This window comes from Anser cygnoides, chromosome 2 (genome assembly GCF_040182565.1).
Source record: "Anser cygnoides isolate HZ-2024a breed goose chromosome 2, Taihu_goose_T2T_genome, whole genome shotgun sequence".
In the NCBI taxonomy this organism is placed as follows: domain Eukaryota; kingdom Metazoa; phylum Chordata; class Aves; order Anseriformes; family Anatidae; genus Anser; species Anser cygnoides.
The window spans coordinates 18,718,635-18,745,714 of record NC_089874.1 but is presented as its reverse complement, the minus strand read 5'-3'; the positions used below and the strand labels follow the sequence as shown (position 1 = coordinate 18,745,714).

The following is a 27,080-nucleotide window of genomic DNA, read 5'->3' as shown; positions in this document are numbered from 1 at the left end:
AGATCTAGACCCTTGATGCTACCTCCTGGTACCCACCTGCCTACCCTCCTTCTACCCTCCTCCCCAGCTCAGCTGTGACCAGAGCCTTCTTCGGCAGCAAATACTGCTCGATCTCTTCTAGGTGAATCTATTTTTCCAGTATTTAGTCACATGCCTGTTATTACATCATTTATTCTGATGAATCTAAAATGACAATAGCTTGGTATAGCCCCATTTATGGCTTCATCTAAGCCCAGTACAAGTACCAGTATTTCAGAGAGAAGTGGTGTTGGTATGATACAAATAGAGCAGCAGGAGAAAGCTTGAAAAGCCCATTTTATCTTTTGCTTTTGGCGGGGAGGGATTTGATTATATTATTGTTTACCCTTTAAATGATAATGCTTCTTAAAAATAATTTTTAAAATTATATTATTCTATTATAAAAATATAAGTGAATAATTAGTTCACCATGAAAAAGCATTTGTGTTCAGATGGAGTCCTGCAGCTCCTCTAAAGAGACGTAGTGAGGAAGGAAAAGGAAGAAAGGGACTTTCTCTTTCATGTATTTTGGCAGAGACAGAAGATAGAGCACCCACCTTTCATAGGCAACATTTAACCCTTCCGTAACTTCCTGATAGAGTTACTGCTCTTCAGAAAACATCAGACTATTAAGGAGGCTGGGCTTAAATCACAATCATAGGAATCCTTCCATTGCATCCCATCTCCCCCTGACAACTGATATTTTACAACGCTTCTAGGAGGCTGCAGAATGATATGAAGGGCAAGTGACAGAATAATGGTAACTTCTTGTACAGTGATGTAAAGATTTTCACAACAACACTTACAGTCTGGTCTGTACCCATCAGGCCGAGATGTTCTTTTCACCAACAAACTGCAATTAAGAACAAAATAAAAAAAATCCAGATATTCATCTGAATAACATGCGTAAAAACCTAGCCCCTTTGTCAAAAAGCTTCTGAGCCATATGAATCACTGTTCTTTTTCTGCTTCTCCTTCGACAGTATCCTAATGGCAGGGAAGAAACTGGGTGTGTTTCCCTTCAAAATCTATCAGTGCCAGTCTTGAAACGGCTGAAGGGGTCATTGCCACTGCAGAACAATACAAAAGCATTTCCTCTCCTTTCCTCCACCCTCTTCTTAGTGACTCAGGCAGCTTCTCTGCGGAGCTCCCAATGCGATGCTGCAGCACAGAATTAAAACAGGATCTTGGAATGGGAATCTCCGCTGGGAAATATGTTGGGCCAGACCAATTAATTACTAAGTTTTGTGATCGTTTTACTCACCTCGCAACTTTAATCATTTTTGGTTTGTATTTTTCTATATTATTAAGCAGAACCTTCATAGTCCTTCCAGTTCCAACAATATCCTTACAAAACATTAAAAACACAACAAGTTAAAAACAAAGGAAAGCTGAAACAAGGAAATTTGAACAATGACTGGGAAATTCCATATTCTTATTTTGTGGAAATTATGTATTTCTCCTAGTACATTGTGAGCCACATCCAAAAAGGGGTGTAATTGAGCTCACACTCTTTGAAGCAAGCACCTTGTACTCATAAAATAAAGACATAAAGGACTGTCCACTTCCTCTTGAAAAGAGCTGTTTCTAGTACTTGGGATACTGCAAGGGATTGTAGAAAAATTTATTGGGAAGTGCAAGTATGCAGGGATCAGACTTTTCATATTTTATCCTCAAGCCTACAGTATGTGAACACCTCTCCATCTCAGGGCTAAATCTGCCCTATTTATTGTTTCTTAGACCAGCACAAGTGAGTATTCTCCAGATCTCATTTGGAGATCTCTTGTACATACCTGGCTACACAACTGAACACCACTGGAGAGCAGCTGTTGAACCTGAACTCTATGGCTGTGTATATTTCATTAGCAAAACCTTGCCTCTGCTCCTCAGCTACCTATGAGCATTAACAGAATTTGCTGCAGACATTTTTCATTTCTGTTACAGCGGTTATCATTAATGAATATGGAGCTCCCACCAGTTATTCAGGTCACAGTCATTTCTATGCCTGATGACTTTTTTCCCCTCCTTTGCTATGAAAAGACATTCCAGCAGCTGTGCATTTCCTTCATCATGCCACCCAGCCTACTTCTCACACAAGCAGACTGGGCCTGAAATGCCAGCCAGGTCCTGACACGCTCTCTAAACATCCCGGTTGCTTTCCTGACATTTTAAAACAGAATCACCTACATTATTTATTAAGAAAGATTTTGCAGCACCAGTGAGGTGACACACATTCTTTTTCTCTACAACTGAACATCGTTGATTTACATCAGCAACATCTCTGTGATGGATCTCCCCAGGGGACGCTCCAGGGTGCAGTGCTAATGAGCAGGAGTCATGGGGACTTGAGAGAATGACTGACGTTCTCATCCAGCATGTGAACAACCCTGAAGTTGTAAAGCATGTGTAGGGCTACGCTACCATTTCACAGTCACGCTATGGGGAAGTTTATGGCATCATTGCAGTTGATTCACTGTCCTCCAAGGAACAGAACGACTTGCAGAACAGGAGCTCACGAAGCCATAAAAATACCACACCAAGTGACGCAGAAAGTGACTGCTGGGTATCACAACGAGAGTACAAATTAGAGTGCCTGCAGTGTAGTTTGATCCCTCGTGCAATTGCAAGAAGACTGAGATGTTATTAAGCAAATCAACTCTTCTTCCTCTTCACCACTTCCCAGCCAAAGAAGTCTAAACACAGTTGTGTTTTACCTAGACTTTACTATGTGACTTTCTCCAAGTACAATATGACAGAATAAACACCCAACTTACCTCTACAATTAAAACATTCTGCAAGAAAAAAGAAGAAGAAAGAAAAAGCTGTTACACAATATTCACAAACTAAAAGAAACAAATGTTTGAAAAAGTGAAATGAAGATAGGTCCGTGTGCATATGTACAACAGGGCACGACACAAAAAGCCTTCCTGTTTCACTTCTGTGCCCTGGATAAGAGCCAGCCACAAAGAGCTGGCAGTCAGGGCCTATGACTTTATTCATCTCTGTCTAGATTATCTGCCTTGTGCAAGAATGGATGTAGCTTGGGAAAATACAGCTAGATGTAGGAAATCCAAATGGGATGAACTGCACTTCATGCTGGTGTGTCCAGCAGTGTACTACAGTGTACCCAATAGTTTACTAAAATACTATTTCCCAACATTAATATGAAGATACAGCAATAATATTTTCACCCTGAAATAAATGTTCTTCCTCTCCCCACTCCCAAAACCTCACAGTAAAGGATTACATGGTGAGCTGTACCACCCATTCTCAGACCGTGCAGCACCCCTTTCTCTTCAAATACTGCTGCTGAAACCAGCAGTGTCACTGGAAGAGGAGGGGAGCAGTCCAACCAAAAGCAGTGATGCCAGCCTTATAACAGCATGATCACACAGGCTGATCTTTTTGCTGAAATGGCTCATAACTGCTCAAGGAGTCACAGTATCTAAGGTGACTTCTGTTCTTCTGTTAAAAGCAATAATAAGAAATAAGTATCTATTTATTACACATTATCATATGCATGTTCAAAGCGATAGCGCTCTCGTATGGTCTTGGCATTAAGATTACTTTCCGAGGTAGAATGTACGATAGCAAAAGGAAAGTTTTTTTCACATATATCTATGTATGTATCTTACACATATGTGCACATTAGGCAGATAGTTTCATATCCATGCAGCATTCACCAGACTAGCTGACACTCCACTTCCTTTCTATCAAGCCTGCTGACTTTGCTACGTACACAAGAAGGAGGCTGTCTAACTTTCTTTTCAGCCACACAATCCTAAAGCTGAGAGTTCCGAGAAAGACTCAAACACCATGGAGAAGGAGTGTGTGACGGGAGTGTGCTTATAGACAGCACGGCTTTGACAGTTTCGTTAACTGGTAGCAATTTTTTTTGTTAATCTGCAAAATAGAACTGATTAATACACACCACACATATATACATCGGTATGTATATATATACATACACACACACACGTATTCAGATTGCAGTCCCTCCTAACAATCACAGTACTTGGTAGGGAGACGTGGCATGCTTCATGCACGCAACCATAGATATGCAGACTATGTTACCACGCACCATATAATCCCTGGATGCTTCTGAAATGGCAAAACACTTGGTCAAGTTGTGGAGGGAGCTCCCCGCAGCAGTTCAGCCGATGTCAGCAATGGAGCTATCGCTCAAGAAAGCCACTAACTTAGACTGAGCTCTGATGGAATGTGTGTTAATCCCGGAGGGTGGCTCCTTTTTGGTGTTTTCATAACAGGTTTCGCTGGTGGTTATCCTGCTCGGCACTCCTGACTTTCAACCTCCCAGCAGCTGACAAAAACAACTCTGGATCTGAAAGACCTAAACCTGCGGAGCTAAAAAGTCAAAGGCCTCCTAACAACGAAAGCCCAAAGATGTCCTGCCTCTAGAAACTTCTTCCTTCGAGAAAGAATGGAAATAAGTCAATCCCCTAGATAAAATGAAGAGACCAAATCCATGCTCAGGAGAAACTTACGGCAGGCTTACAGGAAGCCTTCCTTCCTAAAGGAAGCCACGTGGATCTGAAAGAGTATGGCTCTCATCTGGTTTCCTGGATGAATTCATAATCAGGAAAAAAACCTTTTCCAAGGCCTAGTCCAGGACATCTGGGTCTGAGGCATAAGCAGATCACTTGGCTCAGTCAGTGGACACCTGAAGATGATGTGCAGGAGTAACGGTTTAACCATCTCCCATACATGCAACTGTCATATTTGTATCTATGTATGTGTGACACACAGAGAGCAGAAGAGTGGACAGGTATGCAGAGAGGTGTAGGAAAGAGCCTCACCAGAACTAAAGCTGGAAACGAGCTCCTTTAGTACCAGCAAACAGACCAGGATGACTGCAGCTGGCATCTGGTGGGAGAGGCTGACCTGACAACACAGCCTGGCATCCTGACTCACTCTGCCAGTTTGGTGCACCTCCTGCTGCTCCTCATGCCGCTGACAAGAACTTCCCTTCCAGAGGAAAAGCACAGATCTGGTGACAAGATCCATCCAGCAGGTATGGCGTGAGACGAGACACGCCGAAACGGGCACGGCAGAGCCTGCAGCATCCTGCATTTGCGGTCCCTGTCAGGTGCTGCAGGTTGCTCCCCAGCTGAAGGGTAGCTGGCAAGGCAGGGGCCCCACCAGCCAGGACCCAGCCCCGAGCCCAGATCCAACAAAGAGTGCAGATCATCAGGCATGTCATGGTGAAGAGGCAGGTCCGAGGGCAAGCTGGGCTGTCAATCCACGGGTTGGGATCAGGTCCAGTGAGAGTAACCAGGGTTAAACACAGCCTGCTGATACCAGACCGGTCTGCAGTCCAAGGTCCAAGGTTAAGCTGGGAAGCCGGTCTGTGAGTCAGTCCGGGTCAGCGGGGTCCATAAAGAGGCACAGGCGTGGCTGGAGCTGCCCTGAACATCAGTACTCACACAGCGCGGGTCAGGCACGGACTGAAAGCCTGGGGCTGAGCTGAACTGGAGCTCCTGTGTCCACAGGTGTGGGAAGGAGCCCTCAGTGAGGCTGGTCAGGACCATTAAGGTTTATTAAGTGCACTCTGGGCCCTGACAGATTTCAGAGAAAAGCATAGTCCTGGGATGTTTTTTGTAACTGTAGCTGCTTCAGCTATCCTATCATGAGCAGCAAGATAGATTCTCTTGCTTACTTGCAAGCAGAAATAAATAAATAAATAAATAAATAAATAAATAAATAAATAAATAAATAAAAGAATGAGGGGACAGCAGCCTCCCTAACCATGGAAATGGGATTAAACCAATAGGGAGGAACAGACCTTACTAATTAACTCCTGAGGGGGAAAAAAAAAAAAAAAAAAAGCAGACATTAATAGAAAGCAGGGCTGAGGATACCTTGAAAGGTCATCAAGAAGATTTTTGATAGCCTTGGCCCAAAGAATCAACTTAACCTACTGCTCACAGATATCTGCTTTACCTGTTCTTGAACATGGTGAGGACTTCAGAACTTCCTCAGGTAATGGGCCTCAGTGCCTCATTATCTAAGAGCAAAAATACAGTTAGAAAACGTCTGTTGTTATTTGACCTGAATATGTTTTGCTGTGGACACAGAAATTAAATTTTCTTTCTTCCATGCTTGAAGACAGATACATTTCTTGTTTCCTCTTCTCCATTTTAAACTGTCCCTATTTATTAAACATTTTCTCACAAGTTAAATTTTCCAGATCCCTGAATATTCTTTTTTTTTCTCCGCTTGAACCTGTCCAGCTGGTCAGAATCCTTCTCCAATTGTGGTGCCCCAAACCAGAGAGAAGGCTTTTCAAGCCTTGAGAAGAATAAAAGAGCCACTTTGTATGCCTTACAAATAATCTTCCTTTCTACAAATTCCAATACAGTGGTTACATCTTAACGTAAACGTATGCTGCTGCCTCATGTTCAACTTGGGAACTACCTATCATCTCCAGCCCAGAACTGTTGCTTAGTCAGTCCTTCCCCCCTAGCACTTACGCAAAAGATGACTTCTATAAAAACACAGAAGTTAGTATTCATCTTTATTGTCGTTACATGTCATTCTTTGAGTCAAATTCTTAAAATAACTTCTTAAGATCCTAATCCTACCTAGTAGTGTTTTTCCAGGTAGTATCATTAGCATGAAATGCTAATCCAGTCTTCTAAATCATGAATTAAATATTATATAGTCCCTGGAGAATGTGCTTTAATTCATCCAGTCTGACGATGAAGCATAATTAACAGTTTCTTGAGAACAGCTTTCCAACGAGTTGTACATCCATCTAATACAAATTTCATCCAGTCTACATTTCCTTATCACAAATGACTCATATGAAGCAAAGAAGATGAACGTGGAATCAGACATCCCTGAAGGACTTGTCTGGCCACAAGAGTGATAGTCACCTCCACAAAACTTCAGCTGAAGGGTAAGATCTCATATTGATTAATTATCTCGAGAAGGAATGATGTTGGTGGACCCTGAAATTCTCTGCACAGTGCTCTGTTATCCTTACCACTTCCTACTCATATTCAGTAAGTCCAAGAGCTGTAAATAATGTGCACTGGGAGATTTGGTTCTTTGAAAGTCCCTTTAATCAGGTGGCTGTCTGGCTTAGGAAACACAGATAGTCTGGTTTGTATTATGCACATTCTCATTATTGCCAAAATGTTAATGAGAATTTTCTATGCTATGGAGACACCCTGTATGTAAAGACTTTGTAGTGGAAAAGCCACTATAAAGTACTGAGATATGAAAACAGTTTGTGTATATAAACAAGCAGGCATCCTGATGGAGAATGATGCATTACTCCCCATTTTGATTAGGCAGCAGGGTTACTGTGACTGATACCATACTTAACTTGTGCTTGTGACTGAGGGCATTCAAAATGGTTTGCCAGCCTCTGGTACCAGAAACCAGTTCCTTGAAAACTAGGGGATGTGCTGGGAAACTGGCTGTATTGCTGCCTGTCCTCTGCCTTTCTCCCGCTGAAGTAGGCTCCTGCTAGAAGGGCTCCAGGAAAGGGATGGCATTGCAGAGTAGCAGAAAAACAATCTGCAAAGGAAGGTTTTGACACACAGTGTATTCAAGAGCAGGTAGTGGCGATGTGCAACCACAACTGGTTGAAATGGATTAGCTTATCCTTGAGCAGATGGATAGGAGAAGATAAGAATGCAATGGATGTGACAAATTGCTATACTATCAGTAATGTCACCATCATCCTAAATGCACAGTGGGCTGCATCCAGCATCCTTTGGGAAAGGTCACAGGTGTGAGCAGGTCCTGTGCAGCTTCACCATGAAATCCACCCATGAGTTGGTGGGCAGGAGACTGGTAAAACTCATCAGCTCGAGGAGCCACTACAGCGACTGACAGCTGGAACAAACGATGTGATGCTAAAGGACTCTGAAGAAAAGGTCTTTTTCCAAGTATATGTAAATGTTTGAGACTCTTGTTCCACATAGATCAAAGCTGTTTTGTCCTTTCAGATACAGCTGTGGTGATTGCAGAGGAGGAAACCACATGAAAAGAAAAGTAATCTGGCCTTCTGGCATGCATTTGATATTTTCTATCTATTTTTGGAGCTTGGAGAACAGGAAGCGGGAATATTTAGTGACACGTTGACTAGACTGAAGATGGCTTAATTTCTGAGTAGAGCCATCTTCACCAATACGAACTGTGAAGTATGTCCAGAAATCTAACAGCAGTTCTAATATATCTGACAGTCAGACACACAGAGAACAGTCATTTTTCAAAATATGTCCTTGAAATACTTCTCATAGCCTAAATAAAGAAGGGACAGTGGCTCAACTCTCAAAGACATGGAAAAACCCTTCTACTCAGTCATTACAAAAGAATCAGTAGTTTTCATTGCTGATGGCTCAGAGGAATGGTATGGAGATGATAGATAAGGATGACTGTGATTCGTGCCGTCTTTATAGCTTTTCCTACCAGGTATTAGGCTGGTGCAATAAATACTCTGCGTTTTTTGAATGCAGGAGGGAGAGGGTTTCTGAGAAGCTTAAATTTTTCCAGTTTTGAGTGACCAGGGTGCACACAACTTCTGATTCTACATATGGATATTTGCACTGAGTAGGAATAATATTTGCAGTGTGAACTGGATCTACACAAAGATAAAATTTGCTTTCATATCTGTTTTTTAGGCAGTAGTAGAAATGATTCATTGCAGCATGGACATCTGGAAAAAGCAGGATGTTTTTGACAATATTAGATGTAAAATGAAGTAGCAATCATTTCTACTTCCTGCTTTCAATGGGAATCTGTCTCTCATGTTAAAAAGACACGTTCACTTTTATAACAAGTTCCAATGCATTTGTGAATTTTAAAATTAATAGGGAAACCTGAAAGAACTGAGCAGCAGTCTTCTCTGGTCTACTGCCTTTCAAAGCCACATGAGCTAATGCACAGCGAGAAAGTAGCTTGATATTACAACACACGTAAGAAAAATCCAGACTTGTGATAAGCTGAAAAATACTCCAGCCCTGAGTCAATACATTCCTATTGTTTACCTTCCCACAGGTCAATAACAAAGGGAACAATGTCAGCTAACAAGACCAAGCAGAGTAATGCGATCATGTATACCTCCTGCCTGACAGTAGTAAGTACTATGGAAACTAGTTTTCACCTTCTTGGAAAAGAATAACTTTTTTTGTTTGTTTTCTAGATTTTGACTTCATGTTCTATTTAGAAGCTTAATTTCAAAGAAAAAAAAATCCTATGCTTTGAAACAGGTAGTGAATAAGCGTTTGAGGGAAAGCTTGTCTTTATATTCACATAAAATACAAAATTTTAACAAAGCAAAATGCCAAGTTGTAAATTTAAAAAGGAGGAGCTTTTCCTGGAAAGCTGATACTCTACTTAAATAACCAAATAAACAACAATACTTAATGCAATACTACAGCTAACAGGACAAACACGGTCCTTGCATGTATAGCAAGAAACTCAGGTAGGTACCCCAAAAAAATATATTCTCCTTAAATGTCTCCATATAAAATCAATAGAACAACATGCACACACATTTGAAAAAAAAAACTATTAAAAAATAGAAGTAACTTAAAACTGAGAAAAGCAAAATGATTTGAAACCTGGGAAAAACACCTTACAGTGAAATATGGTTTGTAGCAGGAAGTAATAGCTTTTATTTAATTAACAGCCCTGTTCCCAGTGGGAGAACATTTTTCACAAAAGAACTTTGACCTCTCAGCCCACAACCTCAAAGAGACCACAAAATACCTTCAACAGCTGAGCCTGGGAACAAAAATTCAGAACTGCTGTATGCACTAGAAATTGTGGACTCGATAAAATACTGGGTTTATGGCACGTTATCATCTTCCACGGCAGCTGACCTCCAACTCATTTATCAGTGTTCCACAGCTGTTAATTTGCTCTCTTATTTTAGCTCAGAGAAATTCTTAACATTTTTATCTGCCTCTTTGGTCATAGGGCAGGTGATCATGTAGGGCAATCACCATTTTCTCCCGAACTGACTGTCTAACTGATTACCCCATTAGGTTAAAATTAAGAATTACTCCCAGTCTTGGCTTGAAGTCTGCCAGTTCTGTTCATACGAACAGAACGATCTGCACGCTTGAAATTCTGTTTCTTCCAAGTATATCCACTGGCCTAATATTAATTCCCAGTTGTTAATTCTACCTTCAAACCTGCCTCATTTACATCCTACAGTATGCCAGCACTTTACAACAGGCTCCCAATGCGTTGCTTTGTCAGATGGTCTCCAGAGGGCCCTTCCAACCTCAACCATTCTGCGATTCTGTGACTTCAAAATAATTGGTAGCTCAAAAGAGAAACTGTGGCCCCATTGAAGAAATTGGTGGGTGGGACCCTTCAGTTTGAATTATCCAGAAGTTCAGACAAAAATGTAATGGTGCTTTTGGATCTTAACATCCGGGTATCTCTAAACAAAGGTTTGTGATCAGGCCAAATAAGTGTACTGCAGGGAAACAAAAAAAAAAAAAAAAAAAAAAAGAAAGAAAGAAAAGAACCCTACTACGGCAAGATTTGCAGAATTCTTAAGGTAGTAGTTCAAAAGGAGAGATTTACTTAAGTCTTGTAAAGCTCACAGAAGGTAATCAGGTAGCAAGGTTAAAAGAAAGATAAAGAACTTTTTCACATGCATCTCAAACATGAAACTCTTTGCTGCAGGATCTTGTAGGACTATCAGCGGCATAACTGGAATTACACAGAGATGAGACAGATATGGATAGTAATTTTAGCACTGGATCTATTCAAAATGATAGCCCAGATTTAACTTTGATTTAGGAAGTCTATATACTAGTTATGTTTCATGTATCCTTTCCCTACTATGATTCCAGTTGGCTGCTGCTGAGGATGTGACACAAGCCTAGACAGACCTTTCGTCTTGCATAGTATGGCAGTAATGGTGGTCTGATGAGGGGAGAAAATACATGGAAATTGCAACTGATGGAAATACTTTCCCCATAAGTCCCCATTGGTGTCCTGAGTTCCTTCCTCTCTCCTTTTTGCACAGAACTATGCTTCAACTCCTTGGGGATATGCGTTACATATTGTTAGTTACACCAGCTTATAAAGTATGCATGAATAAACAACTCCTGGAAACAGTGATTTATTTTATACATCCACTTCCACAGATAAAAGCATATTCTTAAAAAAAATACAAAAGACTGAAAAAAAAAAAAAAGATACAGTCCCTCTTTGCCTTTGTGTATTTCTTTTTTGGGAGGTGGAGGGCTACAGAGCAGTATATTTTCATTCCCTTTAGTTCAATTTCCATTCGAAAGTCTGCATTTTCATTTAGATTATTTCTAAAGGCACTTTCTTTTCCTGTGTGCTCTCTGCCATCAAAAGATACATACATTGATAATGTAGTTGTTCAAAGTGAATTGCTAACCTATTATCAGCTTACTTATCATACCTACAGTACCAGCTCTTTTAGCTTTGTATTTGGGCAACCTCAGGTCCCATTGGTTAAACAAGACCTTGTATGACAAATTCAGTTGGGTTTGAAGAAACCGTGACAGGGCTGAAAAATCATCAACAAACAACAGCTAAACGATAATGCATCAGGTCTCAGTGAAGAGGTCTAAAGGAAGCTACAAGGACGGCTGTTAGAACTGGAATCATTTAACAGTGTGCACAGGAAAGAAATCCACATGTACTAACACCTCGTCAAGATGATAGAAAATAATGAGAGACTTCTGAGAGAGTAGACATTTAAGTGGGAGCTTTTAATGAGGTTCCAGAAAAGGTCATGAATTTCTGATTTTAATCTCTTCTGCTGAGCTGATCCACAGCTTAGGGCATCCTGAAAAGACAGACATTGTAACTCAAAAATGCTTCTTTTTTAAAAAAATTCAATTTGGTCGGTGTTAGCTGCTGGTGGGAACAACTCGGTGAGTGCATTAGGAGCCTATGTACTCAGACTCCAGCTGCTTAAAGCCTGTAAAACTAGTTCAGTATCTCAAGGATTTAACAGAGTAGGGGACGTAATGGAGGGAATGATGATGTGCTCTGACAGAGTTTGTGTTCTTAGAGAGCACTGCGGTGTTGAATGCTGCACACGCACATGCTTTGCTTGCAGACATCTTCACAGCATGCTTCTGTTGAGCGTTAGAAGTAGAGCAAATTACCATAATCAATGAAAGTTAATGCAGAAATAGATCATACTCTCCTTTCTCTTACTTGAAGGAAAATACATAATCTTCTGATAGGCTGAAATTGGAAGGGGATTTTTTTGACAAAGGTGAGATCAATAGAATTATCAACTTTGTCTTTTGATATAAAGGCAAATGAGGCCACCAAGCCCTTGTTAAAAATGGGACAGGAAGTTTGGGAAGTTCCCTTTGTACATTTTTTCCTCCAGAGCAAGAGCAAAAAAAGTAAATAATGATGAGCACTACAGGAGATTACCTAAGAAGGAAGTGCAAAGAAAGGTGATTGACTATGGGAAAAAAAATACAGAGTGTCTTTTGCTATGGAAAAAGCAGTTAAGGATGGCAATTGTCAGAAGAGTAGATAGATTAAAATCTAATTAAGAAAAAAACAGAATGACAAAAGTGACTAAAGATGGCAGGCAAGTAAAGGTACAGAAGATGTGAAATGCTTCAAAATATGCAAAATCAGCCTCTGGAAAGATGAAACAGGTAAGACTGAATGTATGATAGGAATACAGTACAATATACAGATGTAAATACATACAGAGATGTGAAGACAACTCGGGACATGACTACTGCAGAAGTGTACAGTGGATTTTGTATATCTTTACTGTCATATGAATGATCTCTTGTGCTGTTAAAATACTGACATATAAATAATCTCTCATGGCATTATTTTGTTTCTGCAAACTTAAGGGCATTATTCCAGAAAGGAATACATACAGGGAGAGTGTAACTGTATTGAAGACAGTGAATATTGAATGAGAAAAAATAATAATAAATGCAGAACCAACAGAAGTCTAAGGAACAAACGTGGAATGGTGAATGAAAGTATAATATGTATTTTAAATCCAGAGAATAAAACTCCATGTTACTGCTGCTATGTGGATCATTTACTGATACTGAAATGGTACCGTAATTAAGAGAATGCTAAAGAAACAATTCAAAGTTTGCTAGAAACTATGACAAGCAGAGAAGATGACTGAATAAAATAAGAGAGGAAATGAGGGAAATTAGTGTTGAAAAGAAAGTGAGATTGCCTTATGCTCCTGGAACACGACAAGTGGGGCAAGAAAATGATAGACAGTGGATAAATTGATTTGGGTGAGACGTAGATAAAGGAAGTTTAGAGATTTTCTAAGACACATCCTGCCTGAAGGAAGTGGGGACTACTGAATGGTGGATATCTTCCTCTGAGTGAAACCTCTTTTTGATATGAGCTGATCAGTTGTTTTAGGGAGCGCATTACAATAGTGATGGAATGATGCTCAAACTAATGCAATGTAGTGCATAGAGAATACAAGACATTCACTTTCTTTTTTCTTGATCTCTACTACCTTCTATGCTTCTCTGAAAATGCCCAAACCAATGGCTGTCAACATGATGTGTTTAGTATGAATAAGGGGAATAGTCCTTCATAAAGAAAATAAACATTGATCCATATTACAGACAGCTAGAATATCAGAAATTTGTGGATTCCATAATTATATCATACTAACTAGGTAGCTACTTTGTTTTACTTAAAAATTCTTATTAAGCTAACAAATAAGAATGATTAATTTTGTTCAGATTCTCTGTTACATAGAAATAGCGATAATTACAAATATTATGGATCTAACTTTGAAAATAAATACATTATCCAAATGAAACGAGTATATAATTGTAAACATATAAATTGTAAGTTTTTGATCTTGTCCAACTTGTCTCATTTGAATAGAGACAAGTCAAAACAGTATAGGAACTTTTTTGAAAGGTTATAGGACATTACATACAGAACAATATACAGAGTATCTCCTGCCAGTAGCGACTTTGGACTATATAACCAACTCCAAAACTCCTGGGTGTAATGCCTTCTGAGCTCCATAATTGCCACAATTCTGGATATCAGATTAAAATGATAATTCCATTTCCCTTCAACAAAGACACAAACCCTAAGTAATTTACAGCATATTAAGACAAAACATACATACAAATATAAGAGGTAAATGGCAATGATAACTCATAACACTGGTACAGCTGGATCTACTGAAATTTCTAGATGTTCTAAAATTTGTTTTGTTTAAATGCCACAAATACTTTAAAATGTTATGAATTATTACAGCATTATTCAGTATGATTACAGTATTAATGCTGAACATGGTTATATCATTTGTTCTTTTACCTAATCTGTAAATTTTCATTACCATCTCACTTTGAAACAGTGCCTCTAGTTTTCTGGACAGCTACTAATTACCTCCTGTTTTCAAAATTTATTCATCTTTACAAACATTAATGATAATTTTTACCCAAATGAGCATTTTAACTTTAGAGCAATTGAAAGCTAAGCAGCTACTTAACTATGAAATCAGTTCTACTGAGATATTTTATGTTCACTACTTACATCATTAAAGAAGAGATTTTGAAATTATATTTTTTCTGCAAAGAAATGAATAGTTACAAAGCATTAGAGTTTTAAGCTATATCAGGACTCATTTTTCAAGTACCTTTATTAATGATTCATATCATGGAAATCTTAATTTTTGCCTCTATGACCTTCTTCGTGGAAGACGAAATTCAAATTGTGTGTTACTTTTTTTTCGCTCAACAGTTTGTGTCTGTATGCTAACTCTCTCTCTCTCTCTGAATATTTTTTCTTTTTCATGGCTTGGGTCATTACACTTTTTTTTTTTTTCCAGGCTTTTAATACTTCTAAAACAAAAGCTTTTTCTGTAGAGGTACAGAGGAGAGATTCTTCCCTCTGAAAAGCTATTACCTTTAACAGCTTCTTTTTAATTTTCTTAATTTTTTTTTTTGCTTTCTCTAAGCTTTCTCAGAAAAAAAAAAAAGATTGGTATAGAATAGCATGTTCATAATTATAATCTTTTTTTTTTCCCCAATAATAGGTAACATACATGAATTAATTGTTCACTAAGACGATTACTGAATAGCCGAAGTTCCACATATTATTACTTAATGAAGAGCACTTTAAGATTCAAATCTCAGAATCTTTTGTCTGCAGTTTTCAGAATTGTTAAAGTTATTTATGGTCTTGAGCCTTACAGGAAGTTAATGGAACTTATATTCTGAACCCGTGCAGACATTTTAGAAAACACTTGCCATGATCATTAAGTTAATATGGTTTCACCTAGCATATTAATTTTTCAATATAATTACATTCTTTCTATTATAAGTATTCCAAGCAGGCAGAAGAAGCACCCAGCTCCGTTAGAAGCAAGGAAGTTGAATTCTACCAGTAAGTCTTCCACTAATTCATTCAGTGACTTTCAAGTAGTTACTAAAGCCAGCAGTTTAAAAAACTAGCAGCTAAACTAAGGTACTAAAAAACACTTCAAGGAAAGATTTACACTGACTGTAGGAGGCTCTGAATCAATCCACCAAAGGCTGATTAGTAAAATGTGCCAAACGCTTCCACTAATTGCTTAAGTCAACAACAGATGGAGGAATTGGCATCTGTGGACATAAGGCCACTCCTTCATACATCCAACTTTAGACGCACAAGTCTGAACGTTTGAGCTCAAGCCTTGTGTCCCAGTTCTTCAATCAGTAAAACAAGTCTTAAGAAAATCCCATTTTCACATCTTATAGTGAAAATGCTATTTCCTTATTCACCCATCAGCTGTGTCACAGAGACAACCACACATACAACCAACCTCCGTGGGTGCCCTTTCAGGAACTCTGCTCTCCGTCCCATCCAACCCTCCCGTCCTGCTCCGCTTCAGCCTCTCCACACCCTGCTTCTATCACGGGGCTCTTTCCCTGATCAGCCACCCCTGTCGTTCCCAAACCAGCCCCTTCACACTTACCCAGGATCCCAAACTCCTCACCCAACAATCCAAATCACCCTCACCCAAGTACCGTCCAGCCTCCCAACACCAAATATTCTGTCCCCGTTCCAGACCTGGGAAGGCACTGCCAACAGGAAAAGGTCACTGGGATTTTCAATGTAAGTAAACACTGTGCTTCATTTTTGGAAAGAACAGAACTATCGGGGCTGAAATTTTCCTTCTCTTTCATACACATATGCACACACAAGTACACAAAAGTCCTGATAATACAGAAAATCATATTTTGTCCCAGTGAACTCAAATTATGTTAGAAAAATTGCATCTGGAAATGATATAAATAACTGAAAACAGGATCTGTCTCACCAGGCTCTCATCATGAAAATTTGGGTTTGGAAGATAGGGAAGAGGAGCTGGCCTGGAAACTAAGAAAGAGCTTGGACTATCTGGGAAAGAGAAATGTCAGGTGCACTGCCAGCTCTGCCTACGAAGTAGAGAAGCATTGGCAAAACCATCGCAGAAGAACAGGTTACTCTAGTGACTGGATATTAGAAAGCAGCAAACGAATTACTATTTCACAAGAACAAGATGAATGCTTTCATGATAATTTGCAAAAAACAACTACCCAACAGAATTTAGAAGTGTAATTTGAGGATGTACCTATCACAAAAATATTCTGAGTATACTAACTTTTTTTTAAATTTAAGTTCTAGTTGCATCAAAGTCTATTGAATATTAATGAAATATTTAAAATTTAGTTCTTCTACTCATTTTCTTGCGTGCTACAGTACAAGGCAAATGAGTGCTAGCTCATTTGAGTGTTTTGAAGAAACTGATGTTATTTACTGCCATCTAATACAAGAGTAACTGCACGTACAGTACAAATAACAAAACAAGTATTATGTTGCCTTAATGCATAAGTAAAGAATCCATTTGTGACCATTTTCCACATAGACCATTTGCCTAATGAAATCAGCCTTCCTTCCTCTTCAAAGTACTGCTTTGTATTATCATGGTTGGATGAAAATAGCCTTTTCACTGACTCAAACCACTCTCTCTATTTCATTACCACAATGTCCAATCATAGTGCAAAGCAAATTCAGTCATACAGACAGTCTGACGTTGAAATAAAAAATCCCATTTGATTAGCTGAGTGAAAGGTTCCATTTTTTTACAGTAGGCGAAATTATATTAAACTCCCTGTGTGTTGAATTTGACAGGGATACTCAAAGCGCACTTTACATACATGCACCCTCTGGGGGCAGAAAAAAAAAAGTCCAGAACCTAAACTAGCTCTGGGGAAGCGTTCCAGCACAAAGTTTGCCCACAATATCACTGATGATGCATGTGCAACTATTTGGCAAATCCCTACCCTACTAGGACGGAGGGGATACATTCTGACCTTTTGGGGCATCTGCAATCTGAAAGCAATGGCATTACAGCAATCTAATAGAGATGAACATATTTCTTTGATTGCGGTATTAGTGTCTGGCTTGAAACTGAGAGTTCATGTGCAAAATTACACAGCTTTTCTCAACTGCTTTTAGTGGATGCGTTTTCTTTCTGAAATTCAAAATCAACAAACCTTTCCAGTCAGCTTTGAAAGATCGTCTCCTCCTATTATCTGCATGTCTTGCATAGACTGATCGTTCTGAAAGAAGAAAGACAAAACTTTGATATTGGATGTAACTGTATAAAAGTATAAACATGTTAATGTATTTTTTTATCTCTTACATTCTTGACTACTAATATTTTTTAATGATTATTAGTACCGGTGCATGAGAGAAAGACATTCATTCCCATGATTTCTATCATCTCCCAGTTATGTTTAAACTAACATCAGTCTCCAGGCTTACTGAACTAGAAAGAGTTGCATTTTTTAGTTTTTACTTTTTTTAAATAAGTGATGTTCCTTTGCTTGCTACTTCTTAGTATGAAAAGTGTAAAGCAACATATTTGTCCCTTCCAAAACAGGAAAACAGCAGCGTCTCAACACTTGACAAAACACCTGTAAATACATACTTTTTTTGGAACAATTTTTATAAACACAGGCAAAAGGTGCCTTTATCTGTCACTCACATGGAGAACTTAGCTATTATAGAAGAAATTTGCCCATTTTTTTGTTCTGGAAAAGGTTTTTCAAACAATTATCACTTACTATCAAGACAAGTTTCAGCATGCATGTGTATGGCCATACAGTTTCAAGAGTTTTATTTATTTATTTATTTATTTCAATTAACTTATATAAAATCCTTGAGATCATTTCAGTAAAACAAAATACTGTCAAACTAATCTCAACAGAATAGTACGCTTTCATTTTCCTACTAGCAAAGGTATTAAAAAAAAAAAGTAAAACTTTTTCTTTAGATAAATTTGTTTTACAGACATTTCTAGTGGAAATTCATCCCAATGGAAAATTTCTCAAACCATCTCTAGTTCAAAATCATTAACAGCAGCACACAACTCTAAGATAAATTAAGGGAGTTCTACTTTAAAGGAAGACAGAACAGGCCTTAAAGTAGGTAGCAAATTAAAACGTATTTAGTCGTGGTATGGCTGTATGAATTTTCCAGAGAAAGCAAGAGCAAAAATAAGTAATGCTTTTTTTTTTATTTTAGAAATTGGTGCATGTGCTAATCTAATCTCCTTACCCACAGGGAGACAGGGTTAGTCCAATTTTAATAATAGCTGCAGTACCACAATGTGACCCTGCAGCTTACCAATAACATCAGAAAGCTTTATCATTACAGACAAGTGCTGAAAATGCAACTTTGGCATACTTTTGCTTTTATTTCATAAATAAACCCAATGCTGCGAAGTCAAACTCTTTTCCGCAAATAAGCAGCGAGGCAGCAGGACTTAGGAGGCAGATGAGGATTTACTGGTGGACCTAGGGGTTTGTAGCTCTTCTCCTCATGGGGCAGCACCAGCAGCAAAGGCATGTGAATGCTGGGCAGGCTGTATGCCTCTGCCGTCCTCCCATGCAGGTGAAAATCTCACCTGCCCGTGCTCCCAGCCCGGGCAGCTCACTCCTTCAAGCACTCCGACAGCCCCAGGAACCATGCATGGTCCCCATGAGCACGGGTTCTCTAAATGAATACAGCCTCCCTGAGGAACAGCAAGTAATGGTCGCAGCATTGTCCAGATGAGAATTTCTCCAGGCTCGCACAGCGCAGACCCACCAAAAGAGTTCCCTTTTGCTCAGACTCCACTCCCATAAAAAATCCCACACCACAGCTTTGTATGAGGTCCATAGCAGTCATTGCCTAAAAAGACAGTTTTTAGACCTGCTTTTACTTTTTCTGCACCAGATTTAGGAGCTCTGGATATTTTTCATGCTGCTCAGATTTGTTTCCTGGGAAACAGAGCTAGAGCTGGAATGAAGGTTACATCCATATGTTTCCTAGTATAATGTTCAACATTTCTCTTATTTTTGTAAGGAAAGACAGAAAAATAAAAAACCAAGCAACTTATTCCTCAGAAGGCTATTTTAAAACTAAATAATAAGTGGAGATAGGGAACATTTTAAGTTCAGCCTTAAAAGCATAAGCCTTTTGTTGTAGAGCAGTCCAGGTCATTCTTCAAAAGTCAGGGACGTATTCAGGTCAAGTCTACTATTAGACTATAAAAAGCGGATTCTAATATCTGTCACGGTGTGTAACCAAGGCAGTGACAAAATATTTTTTCATTTCCAAATGAGAAAGACTGGAATTTCTGTAACAACCAACACATAGCAATGACTGAAGAGGCAGTTTGCCCTCAGTTGCTAGTGGAAAAAGAGAGAGAGAGAAAAGAGAGAGAGAGAAAGAGAGCAGTGAGGTGCAACAATTAATGAATTTATTTATTTTTAATTAAAAAAAAAATCTCTTCCAGCAGTCTTTACAGCAACACTGTTCCCCTTGCATTTGGTATTTCTGGCTTCAGCTGAAAGGAAGATGCTGAAATAGCAACTTCATTGCTGGCGACCAGTTAAGCAAACACAAAAGCCATTGAGAGCCGGGGGATCAGAGCATCCCCCCAGTCTGCGTGGTTACACATTGGGTGTTGTGACACAACTGCACAGAGTTATGAAAATCTTTGTGTTCTGACTGGAGAATGAGCGCTATCAGAGGACAGGGCAGAATATTCACTGTGCCTAAAAACCATATAGAAAAATGCATCTCAGAACGTTTCAGCCAAGACGCTTTCAAGAAATATGGAAAAAATGACCTGCATCGCACAGCAGAGCTATTCTATTGCCAAAGGGAAAAAAAAAAAAAAAAAAAAAGGAGAAAAAAATGGTTCATTGACTTTAATGCCATTTAGAAGTACCTCTAAATTTATCAATTAACTCGTAGTGTAAAATACCTACCTGCCAAGTAGCAGGACTCAATGCCACAGTGTCACGTTGCAGCTCTCACAGTGTTCATACAGGGAATGTGCACACTATGGTTGCCATAGGAACCTCTCAGTGCTTTTTCCTAAATTCTCAGTATATAATCTCAAAATAACACTGCACTAAATGTTAAGCATAAAGTACAATAAATGTCAGAAAGAAAAAGAATCTACTGATTCATTCATAGCTCTTACTGTCAATTCAGAACTGTTTGTTTAATTTTCATACTCTCAAGTCATTCAGGGCTTCTTTTTCCTTTGGGAGACATTCAATACTTTAACATAACCGATATGATTGAGTCTACAAGACTTCTAATAAACGCAAATACCTGAATTAAAGGTTTGCTTTCAATCTCCCAGAGCTCCTCAGGATTTGCTTTCTAACATCTTTAAACCCTATCAACACAATTTTTGCTGTTAAATGCTTGAGACTAAATATAACGTCCCAGATAGACAACTCAAAACCGTACTATGTTTTGGTTTATGCAGCAAACAATTCATCGCATTTGTTCTTAATAAACCATAATGCATTTTATGTTACCCCTACACCACATCACATACTATGTTTAATACTGCATTTCCGTTTCTTCTGCATTTAATAAATCTGCATTTTTCCAGGATAAATCTCAATGTATTTGTTTTTACTTGCCGTGTTGTGCTTTTTCACCTGTTCACCTTTGTTCTCTAATGTTATTTCCTGCAGACCTTGTCAATATGCATCTTCAGATCCTATGAATACCTAATGACTGAAAGCCAGAATGTTGCTACTTTCACCTCCATTGTTCACAGCATGAGAGATAAAAAACTTTGACTTTCTATGTTGATTGGAAGTATAGATATTTAAATTCCATCTATACTAAGTCATGTCTTTTGAACTGGGTGGGGCACAGAATTATTACATCTCACATCTCCTGAGATCAACACTTGGACACAGTTCAAGTTACAAGTGAAATGAGTTGGGTGGTCTCAGGAAAATTTATTATAAACAGCATTGCTCATCTGAAAATTGCACCAAACTGTGAACATCTGTTACTCTTCTAAAGAAACAGAATCTGGAGTACATTAATACTGGGCTCAGTGAAACAAAGATTCTTTAATCATGGCAAAAAAGTAGTTCTGACAAAACAGTTTAAGTGCACAACTAAATTATGAAATGACACCAAAGCATTATTGCACATATCACACATATAGTTACCGTAGTCTGCACTGTTCGTATGTTACCTCTTGGGAAAAGATGTGATTATTTTCTTCCCCAAAAATTAATTGGAGACACTGCTAAGAGAGAAGGATGTGACCTTCAGGCCTGTTCACCAGCAGGCTTGGTCCAACACGTCCACCAAAGCAGAGCTGAGTTCAGTCTACACGTTCACTTAGGCCTCATCTTTTTGTTTTCCATTAAGACTGTCACTAACTGCGTGTTATTTATGCTACTGCTGTTCTCTCAGGGTGACCCATGATCTTGAAATATCTTCGTTAAAAATAGGATTACCCTGTCCCTAATTCAGGCACCTCAAAGTTAAAACTTCAAAATCTATGCTGCTCATCCTGGGCTCCCCTTCATGATCCTTCACTGCAGAAAACCAGACAGATCAGGGAAATCATCTGTTTCACCACATGGGAAATCCACAGCAAATAACTCACACCTAGACATCTAATTGTCAGACATCTGAAGTTAGCTGAAATGAATCCCAGCTTAAGAGAATGACATCAATATTTTCTTCTTACAAACCTCACTGAGCACTCAGAAAGAAATTATTTTCAATCACATTTACCACAGGCATATAAGAAGCAATGATCTTGACTATCTTCCATTAGTTACATCCTGAACTATCCACTTAGGCTCTCTCTCACACAAACACAATTCCCCTTGGTACAATTATGGGTTAATTTGCTTGCACGTTTACTCAAAGGTTTCATTTTAATCTGGGTGAAGTATATTTGAGGAGAGATTTCAACAGATACAATCAATCTAGTATTTCTCCCCACGTGCCGAGAAAAATATTAGCAACCAGTCTTTGCAGATTTTTTGCAAAAACATTATACTGGATGATTAATGGGACTCCACAGTCTCAACTTCTCAGAACAAAAATATAGGTTTATCCATAGGGTTTACCCACCACATAATGAAAACAAGTGGATTTCATGTGTGGGGTTTATGATCTGGAAGAATGGAGTTTCAGCGAGCCTCAACAAAACAGTAAATTGTGTTTGATACTGGTGGAAAGACAGCAGCTGGGCTGGCTGTGAGAACAGCTCCTTTGAAGGGGATCTGAACAGCTACATGTTGAATGGCACTGAGGGAACAAGGTGGATGGCATTAAAGCCAAAGGGGAGATGACATTTACCGGGGTAATGAATGACGAGGATTTGAACAAAATTCTTGGTAGTTCAAAGAAAAACTGAGAATCTGAAACCTTATATGGAGGACAAAACTGGCTTATGAAATGGCTACAGTTTCAGAGACATGGCTGTGTCCAAGACCATGGCTAAAACACACTGCTGAAGCTGAAATTGAAAATGACAGAAAACCCAAGCAGAACCTTGGCACAGGAAGTAACGGATATGTTTTTCACTTAAGAAAAAACATAGCGCCATAGCGCTCAGAGGAAAACAGAGGCAGATATGATAAGAATTTACTCTTCAGTTCAATCCTTCAAAAATGAAACCACAGAAGCAATGTTTCTCACAGAACTTTTAAACAGAGAATTATTACTTCTATACGAGTTAGCTGCAGCAAACGGATTCATAATATAACCAAGCTTTCTCCATTAAAAAATAGTGCTGCAGAAATTAGTTGCAGGTATTTGCAGCATTTAGATAGATGTATCTGCGATTACAAAGACTTCTGCTTTGAAATTATGTATGTTTCAATAATTACAATATCCTTTGCTATATGACCATGCTCTATCATCTCTGTCATGACCATAAGAATTACAATGAAAAATTTGATGTTCCAGTTTGGATGTAGACATCCTAGTATGAAATTTACTTGCTTTGCAGCCTGCCTCCTGAGAAGTGCTTCAGTATGTTAATATGTTGGTCTGAGAAGTGTCAGTATGATATCTACATCATCTATTAGCCTATTTTGACTACTGGGTAAAGTCAAACTGGCATATAAAATATAGGCTATGAAATTATACTCAATATTTCAGCAGAAGTAAGAACATCAGTGGTGTGGTAATACATAAGGTGCTGTACTTACAAGCATATACTATCAGTTGATATCATTTTGGATTTCTTCAACGAAGAAAACAGCTAAGAATGAAGGACCTCAGGAGTGTAGGCCAGATCATGGACTGTCAGGGGTTTCATGGCAGGAAACTAGGACTATCTATGCTTAAGAAGCAACATTCAGAGGACTAGTAAGTACTGCTAAGTTGGAGATTGTGCAAATGGGAATGGAAATGATATGGATCACTCCCTGGTAAAGACTGGGGAGAAAGCATGCCTTCCCTAACCCCGAATCAAATATGTACCAAAGCGCAGACTGAAACCTCCAGGGCACACCCACATTCAAAATAATCAAGTGCCAGGTCACTGATATATGTGTAGGAGGTGCTTTAAATACCTTGCAAACAAGTAAAGGATACTGAACCAACTGGAAATCAAATACAGTAAACTGGCACACTCCCACTGTCAGAACATCTTTATCACACGGGAACAGTAAAAGCACGTTTATACGGAGGCACTGATGGTTCTGTATGTCTCTGTTAGCTTTAAAGTTGAGGCTACAATGCCTTCCTGAGCTGCTTGGTAACTATATCACAAACTATGCTGCACTGAGACCTGTCTTATTGCCAGCATAACCTGAGATAGTTAATTTTAAACTGGTATTGGTATATCTATCTGAGCTCCAGTTGCTATAATGTAAGACATACCTGTACATCTCTACGGTTACATCTACAAGCTAACTAATTTCACCTATTCTTTTTCCTCCAAGTTGTTATTCCTTAACAGAAAGCTCCATCACACAGGTTTGGAAGCACTTCAAATTCAGGCTCGTCTATCCAGTTCCAGGGAAGGCCAGAGCTCTGCAATGAGGAAGTAGGCTTTGGACAGAGAAACACAAACAATGAACTTACTTACAGCAAGGTACTACCCCTCGTCAGCTCACATGTGCTAACGCATGTATATGCTGCTTCTCTGCTATAAAGGCAAGATAGATCCCTCAGCTTAACTCAGGGCAACAGTGACTTATTAAACTTAATAAATTGGAATGTTTATAATCATCTGCTCACATATTCAGTAATTTCTTGTATACAAGGACTCCTGCATACTTTCTAAGTATTTAATCCAAAGGAGGTAAGGTATTTTGAAACAGACATGATGTAGCTGGTACTATAAATTCATCCCTTACAGAGAGGCTTCCATGGTGATTCTCTGGTATCTAATAAAGCAGAAACCGCCATTGAAGCTTTTCCCCTCCTGGTAAAGGCATTTGGAATTGACCTCTCTTGGGTATACTCTCAGACATCAACAGAGGTGAACTGACATGCAATATTAATACCGTTAATATAGGTTAATACAGATTATAACTGTAATTAACTATATATTTGCTAGGGATAGATATTAAAAGATGTACATTCTTTACATTTTTTTTTTCTGGAGGCATGTGCTCGACACTCTATTTCCATCTATCAATAAGTTCTGTAGATATACAGAATAAAGAAATATTCAAATATTTTCAAACAGAGAAAGAATTCTAAATATGTGAGTGCATACATGATCTAGCCCTGTAGTTTTATTGCATGTAAAACTCCCCTTAAAATCCTTGAACAAAGACATAACTTCAGCTATATTGGCACAAACTACTGGAGAAGGGTCAAACTACTGGAAATGGCAATAGAATTTAGAACAGTTAACTTTGCTATTAGCGATTATAAAAATTATTTTCACATTTTCTTTTTCGGTTTAGCAATTAGGTTTTACATATTTCCTTGGTATTGGTTCAATGGGTTATTTTGTTTAAGAATAAGGCAGTAAGACTGCAGTACCACATATACCCATATGCCACAAACAGCACCTGTACACTTAAAAAGATCAGCAAGAAATGAAATCCAGAACATGCAATACTAAATTTTTTGAAACATACACAAAAGAAAACCACAAAATATCTTAAAATCTCAGCTGACTTCACAGTGTACTCCAAGGCTTTCTTACACTATTAACTTGTTTTTATTCTGTATAAAAAAAAAAAACACATTTAAAACATAGAAATAAAATCTGCATATGTTCCAGGATGAGAAACTGTACAAGTGCACAGGGCTGTTCAATCAAAGGGAGATTCAGACCACTACTTTGTCTCTAGAGATGAGAGGCAGAGCAAATTTAAAACGTTCAGGCAAAATAAAAATTCAGGAAGTGTATCTGCCAGAACTGCCTTAATCCTACTCAGGCGCTCATTTTGGACTGCCAGGAGACATTACTAAGGGTGCTCACCTTCTGTGATAATAATGTAATAAAATCCCACACTCATGGAATAGGTGACTTGGGCTTCTTTCTTAGCTTTCAAAAAAACACCATAAGCTAAAGAGTGCAGGGGGACTCTTCCTCCTGTTACTACGCCACGGTAAGGCAAAAATCAAAAAGAACATCAAGCAACCTATGGCTAACTATACTGGACTCATCTAGGAAAAGGTCAGTGTTGGTTTAAGCCCACGCTAACTAGAGTATCTGTCTTTTACCCAGTTATTGTTTATCATTGTATACATGACCATTACAGCGACAGGACTAGAAGTCACATTTACCAGCACCAACAGAGGGGCTCAGTACCCCAGCTGGGACACTACGCGGTGTACCGTCTTACCCCATGTTTTCAATTGTGCTGAAGAGTAACACACGAAAGTAAATGAACATTGTGAAAAAACGTATACCAAGTTTATAGCTCTAAACTAAAAAACCCTGTCCCTTGAGGGTTTCTGAGAGGACAAGGGAAAACAGCTTTCACTGAACTAAGCATAAAGTACTGACCTTCTGACCCCGACTATCAGCAGTTTCTAGGATTTGGTGATAAAAGGAAGGAAGGAGAAGAACCTTCAAATCTGTCAAATACCCATAGGCTGAGACAACAGATAGCTATAAGCAAATTCTCAAGAGATGATACTGATAAAAACCTCAAATGCTTAATCCCTTCCAGCAACCTGAAGTCTTGTGTATCCCTGACTATTACAACTCTGTAGCTCTCTTTCATACCGTGTTCAGTCCCTTGCTAATGACGACTTGGAAACTTTTGACAACATGCATAACCTTCATCAAGTATTTTTTTTCAAGGTTATTTTCTATCACTCCTGCTGTATTTCAATATTCTAACTTTTGTTTATCAAAGGAAGAGGGAAACAAATTTCGTATCTGTCACACTGATAAGCACTGCAATAATAGAGTACTTCTCATTATTGCTGTATTCCTTTAAAGCAACCTTTTTGGTTTATGCCTTACAGCACCCCTGGGGTGTGGCACCGCATGAACATCACACATGCTATGATCTGTTTTAAGAAACAGCGTGTACGGGATGCCAGCAGAAGAGAGTCATAGAATTCCTTGGGAAAATTAGAAGCCTCGGGCTTCTTTTAATTAATTTTGCCCCATTTCAGATCTTAATTAAAAAAACCACACACTAAATGGTATTATTAGCATCCAAATAAGTAATCAAGGTGATGCTCTGCCAATGGATAAACATATTATGGTACTTTCAAACTTGCCAGATCTTATTTGTACAGCAGGATTAGCAACCATCATTTTCTGG

General features: G+C 38.7%; 1 protein-coding gene across 3 annotated transcripts in view; it reads right to left on the bottom strand.

Moving 5' to 3' along the window:
* Positions 1-27,080, bottom strand: part of PRTFDC1 (phosphoribosyl transferase domain containing 1) — a 45,600-nt gene that overhangs the window by 3,167 nt on the left and 15,353 nt on the right. For 2 of the 3 annotated variants that reach the window (XM_066991584.1, XM_048048492.2), the window contains exons 4-7: positions 17,550-17,615; positions 2,793-2,810; positions 1,283-1,365; positions 825-871 (exon numbers count right to left, since the gene is read on the bottom strand). In XM_066991584.1, coding sequence (XP_066847685.1) covers positions 825-871; positions 1,283-1,365; positions 2,793-2,810; positions 17,550-17,615 — 214 coding nt within the window. Of the gene's footprint in view, positions 1-824; positions 872-1,282; positions 1,366-2,792; positions 2,811-17,549; positions 17,616-27,080 lie in introns of those variants that run through there. The other variant, XM_066991585.1, reaches the window with a different exon arrangement.